This window comes from Actinia tenebrosa, unplaced genomic scaffold (genome assembly GCF_029948245.1).
Source record: "Actinia tenebrosa isolate PJP-AT-01 unplaced genomic scaffold, QUT_ActTen_1.0 PGA_scaffold0__85_contigs__length_37466705, whole genome shotgun sequence".
Classification (NCBI taxonomy): Eukaryota; Metazoa; Cnidaria; class Anthozoa; order Actiniaria; family Actiniidae; genus Actinia; species Actinia tenebrosa.
Genome location: NW_028292569.1, coordinates 32,993,808 through 33,009,695, shown reverse-complemented (window position 1 = coordinate 33,009,695; position 15,888 = coordinate 32,993,808). Strand labels below are relative to the sequence as shown.

General features: G+C 40.8%; 2 protein-coding genes across 2 annotated transcripts in view; one reads left to right on the top strand and one right to left on the bottom strand.

Annotated features, from left to right (window-relative positions):
- Window positions 1-388: 388 nt before the first annotated feature.
- LOC116291457 (enoyl-CoA delta isomerase 1, mitochondrial) lies at window positions 389-3,530 on the top strand. The gene is made up of 7 exons (XM_031698625.1): window positions 389-451; window positions 524-741; window positions 1,417-1,566; window positions 1,839-1,934; window positions 2,232-2,251; window positions 2,754-2,932; window positions 3,007-3,530. Exons 1-7 carry the CDS (start codon window positions 412-414, stop codon window positions 3,174-3,176), a joined length of 873 nt encoding a protein of 290 aa, XP_031554485.1. The 5' UTR covers window positions 389-411; the 3' UTR covers window positions 3,177-3,530.
- The window catches only part of LOC116291469 (polycystin-1), a 38,177-nt gene continuing 25,568 nt past the window's right edge, over window positions 3,280-15,888 (bottom strand). The window contains exons 16-27 of the mRNA XM_089024240.1: window positions 15,548-15,778; window positions 14,534-14,665; window positions 14,174-14,428; window positions 13,314-13,568; window positions 11,988-12,599; window positions 11,244-11,468; window positions 9,924-10,370; window positions 8,528-9,217; window positions 7,749-8,018; window positions 7,334-7,505; window positions 6,498-6,734; window positions 3,280-5,748 (exon numbers count right to left, since the gene is read on the bottom strand). Of these exons, the coding sequence (XP_088880366.1) occupies window positions 3,656-5,748; window positions 6,498-6,734; window positions 7,334-7,505; window positions 7,749-8,018; window positions 8,528-9,217; window positions 9,924-10,370; window positions 11,244-11,468; window positions 11,988-12,599; window positions 13,314-13,568; window positions 14,174-14,428; window positions 14,534-14,665; window positions 15,548-15,778 (5,619 nt within the window). The 3' untranslated portion in view covers window positions 3,280-3,655. The remainder of the gene's footprint in view (window positions 5,749-6,497; window positions 6,735-7,333; window positions 7,506-7,748; window positions 8,019-8,527; window positions 9,218-9,923; window positions 10,371-11,243; window positions 11,469-11,987; window positions 12,600-13,313; window positions 13,569-14,173; window positions 14,429-14,533; window positions 14,666-15,547; window positions 15,779-15,888) is intronic.

Below are 15,888 nucleotides of genomic sequence, written 5' to 3'. Positions count from 1 at the left end.
AAGAGGTACAAGTACTGTAGCTAAGTTGGCAAGTGGATTGCCTTCTAAGTGAGAGGACTTGTGATCTTACACAATTGTTTTAACTTCTCTCTAATCCATGTAACTTCAGCTTTCAATAATCTTAAAAGAGAGCACTTATAGACAGAGGGTACTGTAAAGTGCATACCGTCAGCTCCCTAGCTTACAAAGTATAGCCTTTACAGAGTGTGCCGTATACAAATGACGTTATTCCACTATACAAGTGTATCAAAAAGTCCAATGCTCAGCTCCATCATGACAACTTCATTTCCCAGCTCTTTAATGCCATCTTTTATTTATCTTACCAATAGCCAATCAAATTGCCGCCCAGGTTTCGCACTCATGAATTATTCATGAGGTACACAGGAAACCCATGAACAAAGCACTTTCAAGATGGCGACCAACATCAGACATGTCATAAAGCCGATCTTACGTATGTTTAGTCTCTGATTCCACTGTTATTGGAATCTCTTTGTTTTATAAAATGTTCTGTGTATTTTTACAGGTTTTTCTCCCAATTCAAGCAGGAACAGAATAACTAGGATTTTTGCAAGATATGCATCATCATCTTCGGTCGAAGTGCAAACACAAGACCAAGTCGCTACCGTGGTTCTGAACAGAAAACCCGTCAATAGCTTCACTTTAGAGTTTCTTGAAGAAATAAATACGACTCTTTCAGATCTTGAAAACAACAGAGACATCAGGGGACTGATCTTGACCTCAGTGAGTACATATAATATACTGGGGCGCTGAATACAGGGGCGAATCCAGTGGGGTGTCCCCAAAGATGCACCGGACACCCCCCCAAAGCCGCCTGTTTTCTCGTATTTTGTGGTACATATATAAGTCTTCTTCGTATTTATGATTTCTGTTTCTCGAATCTTTAGTCCGACTCAAGATTAAATTGAATAAGATTAAATATGAAAATAAATGTAATAAATCTATAATCACATAGACCCCTTAAAGCTATTCCCACTTCAGATTACTTTGGAATGCAAAACAGTGTTGTGCTGCATGGATGATATGCCGTAACTGGTCCATGTATATCTACTTTTTAAAAAGGTTGTTGGAGTAGAGAGAGATACTTGTGCCAATAAACTATAGGAGATAGGTCATTCCAAGATCCAAGAATAGAGATCTAGAATTATTGCTGGTTTTTTTTATATTATTATTGTCATTAAGAGCAGAGGTTATTGTTGAGATATGAACATAAAACATTTTACAGCTTAAATGCTAAAAGATCAAACAAGGTACAACTATATGATGGGGGATTCACTAACATGTCTAAATGGGGGTCCCCAAGTATTGTTTATCAAACCCAATTATATCTGGCCTAATGTCCTAAATACCTTTTGTAATCTTATAAATCCATTGTTTGTTTTTCTTGCAAACTGTCAGAGTCTACCAAAAGTGTTCTCTGCTGGATTAGACCTAATCAAGGAGATGCACAATCCTGATCCAAAGCGTCTTGCTGTTTTCTGGAGAGGATTTCAAGAGATGTGGTTACAACTGTATGGATCTAGATTAGCTACCATTGCTGTTGTCAATGTAAGGTTTATGTTAATCATACTGCACCAAGACATGATACGCTGTTTATCATTACCATGGTGATCATATCTATAGGGTGGTTAACCCTAACCTTAACTATACTGTTCATTTAAGGTTGATATTAATCATACTGCATCAAGTCACTGTTTACCATTACCATGGTGATCCTATCTATAGGGTGGTTAACCCTAACCTTAACTATACTGCTAATTTAAGGTTGATATTAATCATACTGAATCAAGTCATTGTTACCATGGTGCTTGTGTCCACAGGGTCATGCCATTGCTGGAGGATGTGTACTTGCATCAGCTTGTGATTACAGGATAATGGCTCCAAACTATTCCTTAGGACTTAATGAAACAGTTGCGGTAAGTAGAACTATATGAATTCCCTGACTCAAAACTTAATATGGTACCTGATACCTGTGTGGAGGACGAGTGTTTCATCAAGTGAATGCAGAAAAATGACCATTCACCAGGAATCGTCCCTCGTAGCTTAGCGACGGGAGACGTGGGTTTCATTCCTATCAGCAACTCCTTTTTATAAATGTCAGATTTAGACTTGGCCTCGTAGTTGTACATCTTTAGTAAGATTTGATTCTACTTGTACCATACGAATTAAAGCATTTTTACATTCAATTTTGACAATACTTTATTTTTGTTTAGGGCATTGCAGTTCCATTTTGGTGAGTGATTCTAGTGATTCTATTCAATCTGTTGTGGGTAAGGTGTCAGTCTGTAGTGGGTAAGGTTTCAGTCTGTGGTGGGTAAGGTGTCAGTCTGTTGTGAGCAATTTGTCAGTCTGTTGTGGGTAAGGTGTCAGTCTGTTGTGGGTAAGGTGTCAGTCTGTTGTGGGTAAGGTGTCATTCTGTTGTGGGAAAGGTGTCAGTCTGTTGTGGGTAAGGTGTCAGTCTGTTGTGGGTAAGGTGTCAGTCTGTTGTGGGTAAGGTGTAAGTCTGTTGTGGGTAAGGTGTCAGTCTGTTGTGGGTAAGGTGTCAGTCTGTTGTGGGTAAGGCGTAAGTCTGTTGTGGGTAAGGTGTCAGTCTGTCGTAGGTAAGGTGTCAGTCTGTTGTGGTAAGGTGTCAGTCTGTTGTGGGTAAGGTGTCAGTCTGTTGTGGTAAGGTGTCCATGCGTTACTTGGAACTGAAAATGGTTTTGAACTAACCATCCAGTGTATCTTCATTGAAGGGTGTCACAGACTCTCACAAACCTGGTTGGGAAGAGGGTTGGTGAAAGAGCTACATTACTTAGCGAGATGTTTTCAAGTGATGCTGCTTTGTCCAGCGGTCTTGTTGACATGGTTGTCGCACAGGAAAACCTAATGGCAGAAGCTCAAAAACAGATGAAACGATGGCTTGCTATTCCAGGTAGATACAGAAGTGACCCGTAACCATTGTCATTAACTGTGACAGTTAACTTCCCATCCTTTTTTCTCCTCCAGATTCAGGAAGATCACTTACAAAACACACAATCCGTAGAGAAATGCTTGAGAACATGAGAGACGACAGGGAAGAAGACATCAAAGACTTTGTTAGTTATATCATGCGGGAATCCACTCAAAAATTTGTTCAAATTCAGATTGATAACATTAAACAGAAAAGCAAAAAGTAAATTTCAATGTAGGTCGTTAAACGACAAAAATATTGTTCAACACTGTGTGAATGTAATGTTAAACTATTACTCTATGATGTATTACTTACAATAATGACAAATGTTATCTAGTATTGGTACTTTATTTCATTGTTCAGCATTTCCAAAATGCTTCGTTATCTTACTACATTGCCTACTAATTTTTACCAGAGTTTTTTTTCCAAGTGCCATATTATGTATGATGTGCATTTATCGTACGCTGATCTCCCCTCGCAAGGGGTGAATGTGTGCAAATCAAATTGTGCCTTTTTTATCCTTCTTAAACAGTGGGATGTCACTGTTAACTTGTTTCTATAAATTATATATTTACTTACAGTATAGTGAGTATTCATTTACCTGCTTTAACGCATGCATTTTTGCTGCTAATCGCTGACTAATGATGTAGTATTAAAAACAGTGCTTTGGATAAGACACCTGGCGTTACCAGGCTCACGGAATGTTTATCCCATGGACTCAATGTCCAGATTTTCACTCAGAGATAGTTTTTTCTCCTTTTTCTTCTTGTTCTTTCGTTTCTTCTCTTTGTTGTTTGACGGAATCTCATTTTCAAATCCCTCGTTGTCCTGAGCAAATGTATTGTCGTTTTCTGACCCTTCAGGTAAGATTCTTTGTTTGTCACTAGATCCCGCGGGTGATTTACGGGAAACTTGTTCAGCATCGTCTCCCCAGGCTGCTTTACTTTTGAGAGAGACGGCACTCCTTGGTTTCACTTTCTTGGCTTTCTTTTTCTTTTTCTCCTTCTTTGATGTCTGTTCTGGATCGCTGTCATATTTAGGGAAGTTGCTGTCGTCAACTGACTTTATTTCTGATAGGAAACTGTTTAATTCTGCATCAGTTGCGCATCTAGTCCTCTCTACGTCGTTCAAGACTTCAGACAACTCGGACTCGCTTGCCAAAGGAACACTAGTACTTAACCGCTGCGCCTTACCCGGATCAGGGGACCTTGATGGTCTTGGAGAGTGCAGCAAAATCGGTGTTCGTAGACCACTTGGTGAGGCGCACATACTTTTAATTGATTTTGCTGGACTAGGGACTATTTTTTCTTGCCTTGGGTCTCCTGAGGCATCAAGAAGGCTGTAGTCATGATTGGGTTTTTCATCGTTATTGTTGTCACTTTGACCACCTGAGTCATCAGAACTGGACCCGGATGAACTGTCATCTTCTTCTTCGTCATTGTCACTTTCTCGTGTAGTAAACCTGCTTTCCATCTCCTCGTCTCTCAGTTTCTTAAAGCGGTATGCTCTATAAACCTTTTCAAGTTTTTCATCGTCGTATTTCTTAAGAAACTCTTCAAAAACAGGAATTCCGTCGGCCAGTTCGTCCTCGAAGTAATCCCAATCAACTTCCAACAATATTTTGAACATCTTTTTCTTTCTCTCTCTGGAAGTCTCGGTGTCGAACCATTTGGTATGCCTCATATTCTCAAACGTCATGTTTCTCATATGGTGCATGATACTGTCTGCATTCTCTACAATAGTATCACAGTTTTTCTCCAGTGCTGATTTGGGTTCTTTGTATATTGGCATGATGGCGTTGCCAATGGTTTTGCCAATATTCTCCTTTAACCTATGCACCATGAAATTCACAATTTCATATTCGTTGGACTGCTTATTGACATCACTGTTGACCTCACTGAAAGAGTCGTTGATGATTGACAAGAACATGTTGATGAGAATGAACACCATGGTAACCGTGTAAAAATAGAAAAAGGTTGGTCCAATAATCCGATTGGCGTCCGTGATTTCTTTAAGAGCAAACTTGCCTAAAATTGTATCCATTAAAGTAGCTGAACTACGGAGAATGGTTCCAAATCCGGCCATACTCTGCCCGAATACAAGGCAAGCAAACTGTGCATAAGCAAAGAATGCCATCCCATAGATGATTAGGAACGCGAAGATTCTTGGTAAACAAACTCTTAACGTCTGGGCGAGAAGGGACATCCTTCGATTGAACCGGAGAAGACGAACGATTTTAAGGAATGATAAGAACACAATCAAGCCCATCATAGCATTGATCCACTCATCTAAAAAGGCGGTATAATGAAAGCTTACGAACTTGTTGTGGTCCATTCGCATGGCTTTCACTGAGTCTCCTGTGAACTTGATCCTGACGAAATACAATATGACAAGGGACAAGGATAACATAGTGACAAATACCTCAACCAAGCTCCACGGGTTCTTTAAGTGACCTATTCCTTCCTTCTTGACCATCTTAAGCTCACGGAATATAAAATAGAGTGTAAAAAGAAGATAGACGACTTCACAGCCAAGAACGAAGTACATATCTGCTCCAACGTAGCGATAGAGCTTGAGTGTCAAGATACTGGGGTAGTTGAAGAGCCCGCCTGTTGGTAACTGTTCGTACAATAATGTAATCACGCAGAAGAAGTTCGTATTTGCATTGTAGATTGACAGTTCTGTAAATATGGCTCTGGTATAGCGATCAAGCCAGTTGTCATTTCGGAGTGAGTCCAACACTGCCTGGGCTTTAGGGCCATTGACCTTGAGAGATGTTGGTAGTTCCTGGACATAACCTATGGGACAAACACTCATGATCAGATCATTATTCTCTACTCTCATACATACTCTCTCATACATACTCTCATACATATTACAATCAACTCGTATACACCTAATTGAAAAAACGTCGGGTTCAAAAAAAGGTTATACCATCAAAGCTAAGACCGAAGGGGAGCATGGGAAGACAAACAATTATGCTAATTTCATGCGTATTGCAGTTTTCCCTTCCTGTGCACATTTTATGCATCATGGCTTTGGCATGTTGTTAATCTAGGTCGACCGACTTTGCTCTACTGTACATTTGTACATGTCTATATGCAAATATCATACACATTTCGGAGTACCCAAAATCCTTTTCGGTCTTAGCTTCGATGATTGAAGAAATAGAAAACGCGCGCGCGTGCTGTGTGCTGTCATAAAGCACGCGGTGGTTGGCAGAACACGAGAGAAGTGTTAGGAGAAGTACGACGCGTAGCAAACTGCTTCTAGACACTTCTCGAGTGTTCTGCCAATCCCCAAGTGCTTTATGACTGCGACACAGCACAGCAAGCAAGTTTTTTATTTCTTTTATAAAATACAAATTACAATAATAGATAGGAATGAAGCACCGGAAAGTGCGCGCGCGTGCAATGTGCTCTCATAAAGCACGCGCTCCAAACCAATCAGAACGCGACATTCATAACAGTTATTTTATAAATGACCTTCTCGAACCCGACTCCGTTTTTTCAATTAGGTGTAATTTCCACTGAATAATCGTACGTACCTCCAGCTTCATAAGTAGCCTTGTAGCCCCAGTAAGCGAACGTCTTCAACTCTTCTCCTGTTTGGTAGTCCCAGGCAGTCTTTGTAGCTGACTGTGCAGGTAGGTCAGTCGTGTTAGTCATAGTAGGTGGTTCTTTCCAGCCAGGTAACAAGTTTCTACGATCTTCTTTATCAGGTGAGTAAAAATCATTGCATTCAGGGATGGCATCGTGGAAGATTTTGAGGTAAGTGCAAGAATCTGAATTTTCACAAAAACATAAAGTTACCAATATGAAAATTAATCCCATTCAAAAATACAGTTAATCAGAAAGTAGTAAAGCTGTTGCATTCGGTCGTATTTCCGTGTTTCTTCCCATCCCGCATTGCGGCGTAGGTATCTTCAATGACGTTGGATAAAATAGTTATACAATGCTTTTTCCTGACAAACCATGGAATATTACACTGATCTCACTTGTATTTTCTTGTCTCATTCGCCTGGAGACCTCATGGGCTATTCCATGGTATACCACTCAAAGTCATTGTATATCTAGTATATACTTTAGGCTGCGTTCATAATGTATAGCAGAGGGGCAGAGGTGAAAATTTGAAATGTCCAGAATAAGTCTTAAAACCCTCCTTAAAGTCGTGCAAAAAAATACGATCCCCCCCTAAGCAAGGTATGTAGCTTCTTCCAAAAATTGTGCATCCCCCCATTTTTCTGATAAAAATTTGTCCATCCCCCCTTTTTCCTACCAAAATTTCCCCGATCCCCCCTCAATTTCACCTTCCCTCTGCCATACATTATGAACGCAGCCTTAGATTGACGAAACGTAAAATGCTTGATTGAGGATTAATTACCTTTTTTTATTCGTAACTGTCGAAGTCTCACCACGGCCAGAATCAAATCAGTCGGTGTGTCAGCAACAAACCCCAGAGGGTAGCTTTGAAGATCGTTGTACCATTTATCCTGGTATATACTAGGCAACACAGTCGTATTCAGCCATGTCCAATAATCATTGATCTTTGATACCTAAATACATCACATCCAACCAGTTACAATTAGTAAATGAGTACAAACACACGCTAACGCCCTTTCAACCGTCCCAACATTTGACCAAACATTTCGCCAACATTTGACCCAGCATCTAGCCAACATTTTTAGCCAATATTTTGACTCAACCTCGACAAATAAATGTTGGGTCAAATGTTGTGTGGGTCAAATGTTGAGTCAAAGATTGGGACCGTTTTTCAAAGCCTTTAGTAGCATACGTACCTCACTGAATTTAACTTTTCCACTATACCGGGAGTTTAGAAAGATATTATGAACGTACTTGTTAACTTGGTAGGTTGCTGGGTCTCTGTTTCCGTAACTGACTGTCAAAACAATCAACAGAAAGAACACGTACCACACAAGTTCCCGGATGATCGATTTCATGTGTTTTTCTTTCATACGCAGTTGACGTGCGATTTCTAGTTTGGCTTCGTCAGGTGGACGGTCCGTGATGAGCTTCTTGAAGCTTTCTTTTTCATCGTCATTCAGATCCTGTTGTTCAAATGCACTACACGTTATTAAAAATATCGATGACAGTAATAGATGGTACACATGCTCCAGTGGGTGCACAGGCGATGGAACTATGTCTAAACTAACAGTCGACTTGGGAAGTGGTATGACGTTCCAAGGATTTGCAGAACCAAAAAAAGGCGAATGAGGAATGCAGATAATAAAAGGGAAAAAAAGAAATAATGAAGGAGTGAGCGGACCTTCAGCTTTTGCGGGGGGGGGGGGGGAGTGTACGTGCACCCAATGCAGCCCCCTTGGTTACGACCATGTGCTCTATTTGGCTAACGACGACAGTGATTTCTGCTATTAGACATTGCAGTTGGTGCTGTGTGAGCAACATAATCATTCCATCGTTTCTTTCGTAACTTTAAACTTGCCCTTTGAGCCACGGAAAAACGTTGGATTTATTTCCAAGAGGAGTTTTTTTCAGCAATCGTATTTACAAGGGGAACCAAGGGCATTTACCAATGATAACCAATTGACTGACTTACCTTAACATTTTTGTGCAGCCATTCTTCATCCGTGGATAGTTTATTAGCGTCTGTCAACGGATCATTCTCAGCCTTATTTGGGTCTTTGATCAAAAGGGCAAAAATCGATGCGAGTAGGAAGACTTTGATTGGTTGAGATATGAGGACATCTTGTATGAAGGATATGGTCATCGACATCAACCATTGTGCTGACTTCTGTTCACCGAATGTTAAACCATAGAAAATAACAAACACTCCAGATGCAAGAGAACTTCCTATAGCAAGTACATACGCCACGTACACAAACCAGTGAGGAAGACCTTCTTTTTTAGGTTTTTCATCTTTCTCTTTCCCCACTTCGATGTCGATCTCGTTTGGACTAATTCCTTCTGATGGAGCAATTTTGACTTTTGTTTCTTTGGCACGTGCTTTCCGGAAAAGTTGTACAACGATAAGATTGGATGGAAATACGACAAGACTGCTGATGACACCAATTGAAACTTGTGCAAGAGAAAAACTGAAACCTGCGATTTTGATGGATTCCTTTGGTCCCTCTGATGCATCTACCTCATAAAACATGACATTGGCTAACATTGTACAGAGCAAGATGGACAAGCAGCATGTTAACCGCTGGACACGTGTAAAAGTACTGCGGGCCGGGCGCGTTACCACTGAAAACCAAAGGTGCCCGTCCGTCAGATTCTTGCGTACCTAAAAAAAGAAAACAACAGAATATGACTGAACATATCGAAAACGTCGACTAGCTATAATAGACCCTTTTCGAGTGTTCCAAATTACCGCTGTGTTTCTTGATTACAGACTCATTTACTCAGGCTAAGCCTCGAATCAGTGTCTAATTACTCGCAAATACCAACGGTAAAGTAAAGAATGCACAAGTTCAACAATACAAACACTTTGAAAGTTGACGTTCCTTGACTGGAACACGTGAATATTCCTCACAAAATCGAGGCTAAGCCTGAGTAAATGAGTCTGTAATCAAGAAACACAGCGGTAATTTGAAACTCGAAAAGGGTCTATTAACAAGCGATCAGGCTAAGATATGTTCTGTCCTCTGTTAAAAAACGACTAGAGCTGTGGACACCAAAAAAAGTCAGAAATCACGTGACCGTGCGCGAGTGTTTTCTTTAACTTTTTTGGGGTGTTCTACAGCTTCGGGAGTGTTTTATCAGAATACAGAACATAGCTAAGCTTTATTCATTTGCTTTATGTAATAGATTTTCACGAGCAGAAAGAACGTAAAATTTTGAAAAACATATTTATAAGCGGTTTTTATTTTGTATATAAAAAAATGGATTTGACGTCATATCTATTTCTATCCTCTGATAAAGCATAGCTTTTCAGCCAATAAGAGCACGCGCTCGTGAAAATCTATTATATATTGCATGTTTGAACATACCTCAGTGGCAAAGAGCACGTTAAACTTCGTCAATTCGTTACTTGTAGCAGGATATAAGATGCGTTCAATCTTGCCATCACCTTCATCTACAGCTAACCACCTGTCACACACGAACCACCATCGCTGTTCTGTCTGTAAGTCTTGTATCATGACCCGCAATAGATTCCATGACGGTTCCCCACCACCATTGTTATGCCAAATACGTATATTCCTGATGCTTCCTATGGACTGTGGTGCCGTCATCAGGAACGCGTCTACCCCGCCGGTACGGAAGGTCTTACGCACAGGGTCTTTGAGTACCCGAGGGTCACTTTCTCCAACTGAACCATTCATGACGATTGATACTTCAGCACTTGTTCCAGCTCCACGGATGAATCCTGTGTGCACGTGGATCTCGTAGCAATAGGTATCACGTGGGTCATTGTCGGGTAAAGGACTCACTCCAGTCTAACAAACAAAATATTTTTTGTTATATCAGCCATAAATACTCTACTGCATGACACTAGAGAAAAACGTTTGCGCATGCGTACACGTCAGCATGTTTTCTAAGAATTTTGAAGAGTTTGAGTGAGAAAATAAATGTTTGTTTTCTCCAAGTATACAGAAAAGTTCGAGAGTTTACTTTTGACAGACCAAGATACTGTATTAACAAACACAATATGAAAGAATTAGCCTTATTTAAGTTTCAAGCATGGACACTAAGTTTTGGCATTTTTTGGAGTCTAAGGCCTAGGGCAAACGTCGAACTTTCCATGCACCGAACTCATTAAAAACAGTGGATATCAGGTGGTAATGAGGCTGCATTCTTTGATGTAATTAAGTTCGATCGGTGCATGGAAAGGTCGACGTTTGCCCTAGGCCTAATTTATCAGGCATTTTAGAAAGTCAATTTTAAATATGTGTTGACTAATTTGCTTACGGATTCAGAGCATGCGCACTCGTGTTATTGTTGCGAGTTGTTTTATAGATTACAGAATGGAAATGAAATAAATACCATCCTCTCATACTTTGCGTGGGTAACACTTAATCGTCATTGGTTAACATGGCCTTCGTTCCATGATGGAACCCATGACCAAAGCGGTAAAAGACAGCGCATTTTCACTGCAAAACACCCGTGCTTCAAAACCAATTTGTTAACTATACAAACTTATTTTAAAAACTTTCAGTTCTTTACTGACGTAATGTAGGAAAATTTCGTATCAGTTTATAAATTGTTCATTTCGTGTGAGTATGAAAAGCTTACCGCCATTGTGTCATGAACGAGTATTTTGATTGGATATAGAATGACATTGTGAATGCTTTACCGTGACCATGTCCTACCTGTTCGGCATCACGTCTGTCCGCTCTTCTGGCTGGTATCAAGAAGAGAAAATAAAGTAGAAATACACCTAACACGGTACTCAGACAGACGTAGGCATCTTTAAGGTTAAAGTCCTTAACTTTCTTCCAGTCGATCTTGTTTGGCGGGACAATGAAGCTTGAACTGAATGATGTCAGGTGATCACACAAGCATTGGATTCGTAGCGGGGTCGTCTTTCGCCCAACCTTAAAAACACGAATAAATCAAGTTGTGTAGATGGAAATACTGGGTTTGAATCAGCTGATAAAAGTATTGGAGTCTCATTGTTTGTTCCATATGTTGGTTTAACACTGACCACCATGTAATGTCAACCACAGAGAATGTTATTGTTGGGATTCACTTGACGTCATTTCCTGTCTCGTGTACAACTTGTGATTCAGCTGACGAACATTCCGAACGAGACAGGAAATATCATCAAGCGAAGCCAAGTTATAACAGATGTAAGGGTTTTTCGTTTTTCACGAGGATGGGGGAGGGATCTGCTGGGATTTCGTAAAAAATGTATGACCCCTTCCCAAACTGATTTTTTTAACGTGACTATTAAAACTGTAAATGTTCTTTTTAGCTAATTGTTCTTGGGTAGGACCCCCCTTAACGCCCCCCCCCCCCTAAATGCCGCCAACACCCCCCCCCCCCCATCTAAATCCCACCAGCCCCCCCCCCCCCTCCCCGCTAATGCCATTGACAGGTGGCAGGTAACTTACTACACAGCCATCAGACTTCCAGCTTCCAGCGTTTTGTGAATTCCAGTACATGCAGCTCGATGTGTACAACTCGGTGGTAAAGTTTGCTGGGAGAATGTCAAGGCTTTTGGTTGAGTTTCGAGGCTTGATCTTGATTCCGATGTAGTAACGTCCTGCAGCAGTGTGGTTCAAGTCCTTATTACTCATGAAAATCTGGAATGCTGACGAATGATTGGATGACTTGCTGCAGTTGGAGCTTAAGTCCCAATGTCCATCATGCGGAAGTGTATAATTGTAATCAAAGCTATTCTCACTGGGAAAAGATCCTACTTTTATGAAGACATGAAACCCGTAATCACAGCTGTCGGGGTAGACATTAACATGAACAGCGCTGTCGTTTATATACACGTTCATGCGAATAAAATACAAGCTGTCTGTTTCCATGGGGTATGTTACAGGCTTCAGTTCGGATGAGACTCGATCAATAAACATTTCTACGGGTTTGGAGAGGTTTTGAAACATCAAAGGATCTTTAGTGGTGCTGTTTTTAAACTCGATTGTTGCAACCTGTCCTCCTTCAACTAGATATGCACTTTCGTCGTAATTATAAATATTCTTTGAAGATGTTAGAATCTAAAAAAAGATAAAGATTACACATTACAAATATATTATGCAGTATTGATAAGTGTTTAGGTTGGGAAATTATTATCAGGGTTTGAATTTGTGTGTTAGCCGTGCCCTGACTTAGATCAGCCCAGAGGTTGTTTCAGGGTTCAATCTGTGAATTAGCCATACCCTGACTTAAATCAGCCCAGAGGTTGTTTCAGGGTTCAATCTGCGAGTTAGCTATGCCCTGACTTAGATCAGCCCAGAGGTTGTTTCAGGGTTTGATCTGTGAATTAGCCATGCCCTGACTTAGACCAGCCCAGAGATTGTTTCAGGGTTTTATCTGTGAGTTAGTTATGCCCAGACTTAGAACAGTCAGACCAGTCTCAAGGTTGTTGAAGGTAGGGTTGTTAAAGTTAACAACAGTTTTCCATTGCTTATATAATACTCAGTAGAAAAAGCGCGCAAGGGGCTGGCAGTGCTTCTCAACACTTCTCTCGTGTTCTGCCAATCTCCAAGCGCTTTATTTAAAACTGCACGCCACACAGCAAGCATTTTTTTCAGTATTTCTTCTTTATAAAATACAAATTACAATAACCGTTATTCTTGATAGGAATGACAGAATAGAAAGTGTATGCCTATGCTGTGTGCTCTCATAAAGCACGCGTTCCCAACCAATCAGAGCGCGAGATTTCTAACAGTTATTTTATAAATTATAATAATATCTAATAACTTTCTCACCATTGAATCAATAGCTGGCGGTTCTTTACCACCACCCGAATCCTCGCCTGGAAACATCTCATTGCTCGTTTCCATGCTCAAGCCTGAAATCGAGACGCTTTTATTTTTCAAATCTTCACTTCGTTCACGTGACAATTCAATTTCCATGGTTGCAGTCTTCAATACTGTGGGCTTTTCTCCGGGTCGTTTCGTATCTTGAACTAAAGTAGCTATATCATCTATGGTTTTGATTATGGTGGAAGCTAATTTTCTATTCTGTTGACAAAATATTCATTTTATATTTGTTATTATTGGTTGTGAATAAAGAAAAGAGATGTGGTGAGGGAATCAAAGATGATGGAGGGTTTGATTCCTGCACTTGATTTCACCTGTGACTAGAATCTCTCTTGATTCGAGGAGTTTTTTTCCCCTCCCTATTCCAGATTTTCGACGCTAAATTCTAGCTTGATCTGTTAGTTAGCCATGCCCTGACTTAGATCAACCCAGAGGTTGTTTCAGGTTTTGATCTGTTAGTTAGCCATGCCCTGACTTAGATCGACCCAGAGGTTGTTTCAGGGTGTGATCTGTGAGTTAGCCATACCCTGACTTAGATTAGCCCAGAGGTTGTTTCAGGGTTCAATCTGTGAGTTAGCCATGCCCTGACTTAGATCAGCCCAGAGGTTGTTTCAGGGTTCAATCTGTGAATTAGCCATACCCTGACTTAGATCAGCCCAGAGGTTGTTTCAGGGTTCAATCTGTGAGTTAGCCATGCCCTGACTTAGATCAGCCCAGAGGTTGTTTCAGGGTTCAATCTGTGAGTTAGCCATACCCTGACTTAGATCAGCCCAGAGGTTGTTTCAGGGTTCAATCTGTAATCTTACCGTATCTTTTTGTTCTTGACTGATCTTTGGTGGTGTTGGCTCTTCATCATCTAGGTCAAGTGACTCTGTCACTCCTGCTGTCGCAGGTGCTACTGTCGTTTGCACAACAGGTGGTCCCTCAGTCATAAAGTCAATACAGTTACTGATTCCTTCAGCGACCGCCTTGACTGCCTGCTCTACCTCTTGAGGCTCGGCACCCGTAGATTTGGATTTAATAGTTGACGTCATTTTACTGAATATCCCTACCGCTTGCTCCTAAAACACACAATCATTGATATCAACTCCAAATCATCTCTACAACAAGTTATTGTTATTGTGGCCTGTGATCTTTTATTTAACGTATTTGGGTCGATTGTCTACCTTAGCTTCTGGCGTGAGTTCCTTGGGATCATTAATAGCCTGTTCGAGGGTTTTGGTTGTCTGAGTCACATCTTTTAGATTTGTTACGGCGTTTGCAGCCTGGGACATTACACCAATGACCTGTGTTCTAATCTGTGAGGGTTGAATAAGACAACCTGTTAGTCTGACTGACCCGCGGGATGATATCGAAATGCTTTTTTACAATCACAGAGTGTATTCTTGCAATCTGATTGGCTGACAGCTATGATCAACCTGCACTTTATTGTATCTCCCAAAATGGGCTTTCAGCTACATAGAATGACGAATCACTCGCACGGATCCAGCGCGTGCTTGAAACCGTTTTTTTTTTTTCCTTCAAACTTTTCCTTGTTTTCAAAAGTTTTTATTTCTACTTTATTGTAAAAAAAAACAACAAATCGCTCGTAGATTTCCATTGTCTGCCCTCTTATTGAACATAGATGACGTCTCAAAATAATCAAAGCTTTACAGTGAAACCACTCGCTGCGCATGCGCTTATGGTTCCAAGTGCAAAACATTGACTTAAGCAGGACTTATGAAAGGAAGTGGAAAAGATAGCGCTTCTATGATGCATTAAGACACTTTGAATCGTTTGCATCTCTTGTTTATCTAACTATGACAAGGTATGCGCGCAGGGGTAGATACGGTATGGGGGCCAGCTAGTCTCTCCCTTGAAGCTTTTAGATCATCATCCTGCGTAATCCGTACAACCAAGGGCAGAAGGCCTTAATAGACCCTTTGCATGTGACGTCAAAGAAGCTCAATTTAGAGGACAAAACAAAAGAATTTGAATCTCATGACAATTGGAAACATATTGTTATGTCCTCCAAATTGACTTGCATTCCAACGTGCTTCAAGGAGTCGATTGCCGTCAGATTTGAACTGCATACGTAGCCTTAGCTTCTGCGGATGCGTCAGATGCATGATTCTGTCAAGGGTAGTGAAGGGCTTTCTTGTGCTCTGCTATAGGCAATGGTATAATCCATTTCAACATACCTTCGTCCTCTCTTCTCGTTCTTTATCCAGCTCTTCAGGACTCTTCGTCGGTGCTGCTGTGTCACCACTTGCGGGCTCACTGTCCCCAGACGACGACTCTTTGTTTACTTGAGAGAGAACTGAAGACACAACTTGGTTGAGCTCGTTACCACTGCCCGATGCCAGCAGATTCTGGACGCGACCATCCAGGATGTTCTCGAGACTTGCTGTGTCTAACTTCTTTTCTTTTACCTTGCGAAGTCAAATGAGAGACAGATTACGATAGATAATGATTGATGAAGCTATACTGCAACGCATTTCTACAATTGTGTAAAGGCGGTAATTTATAACTGGTGGCTTTA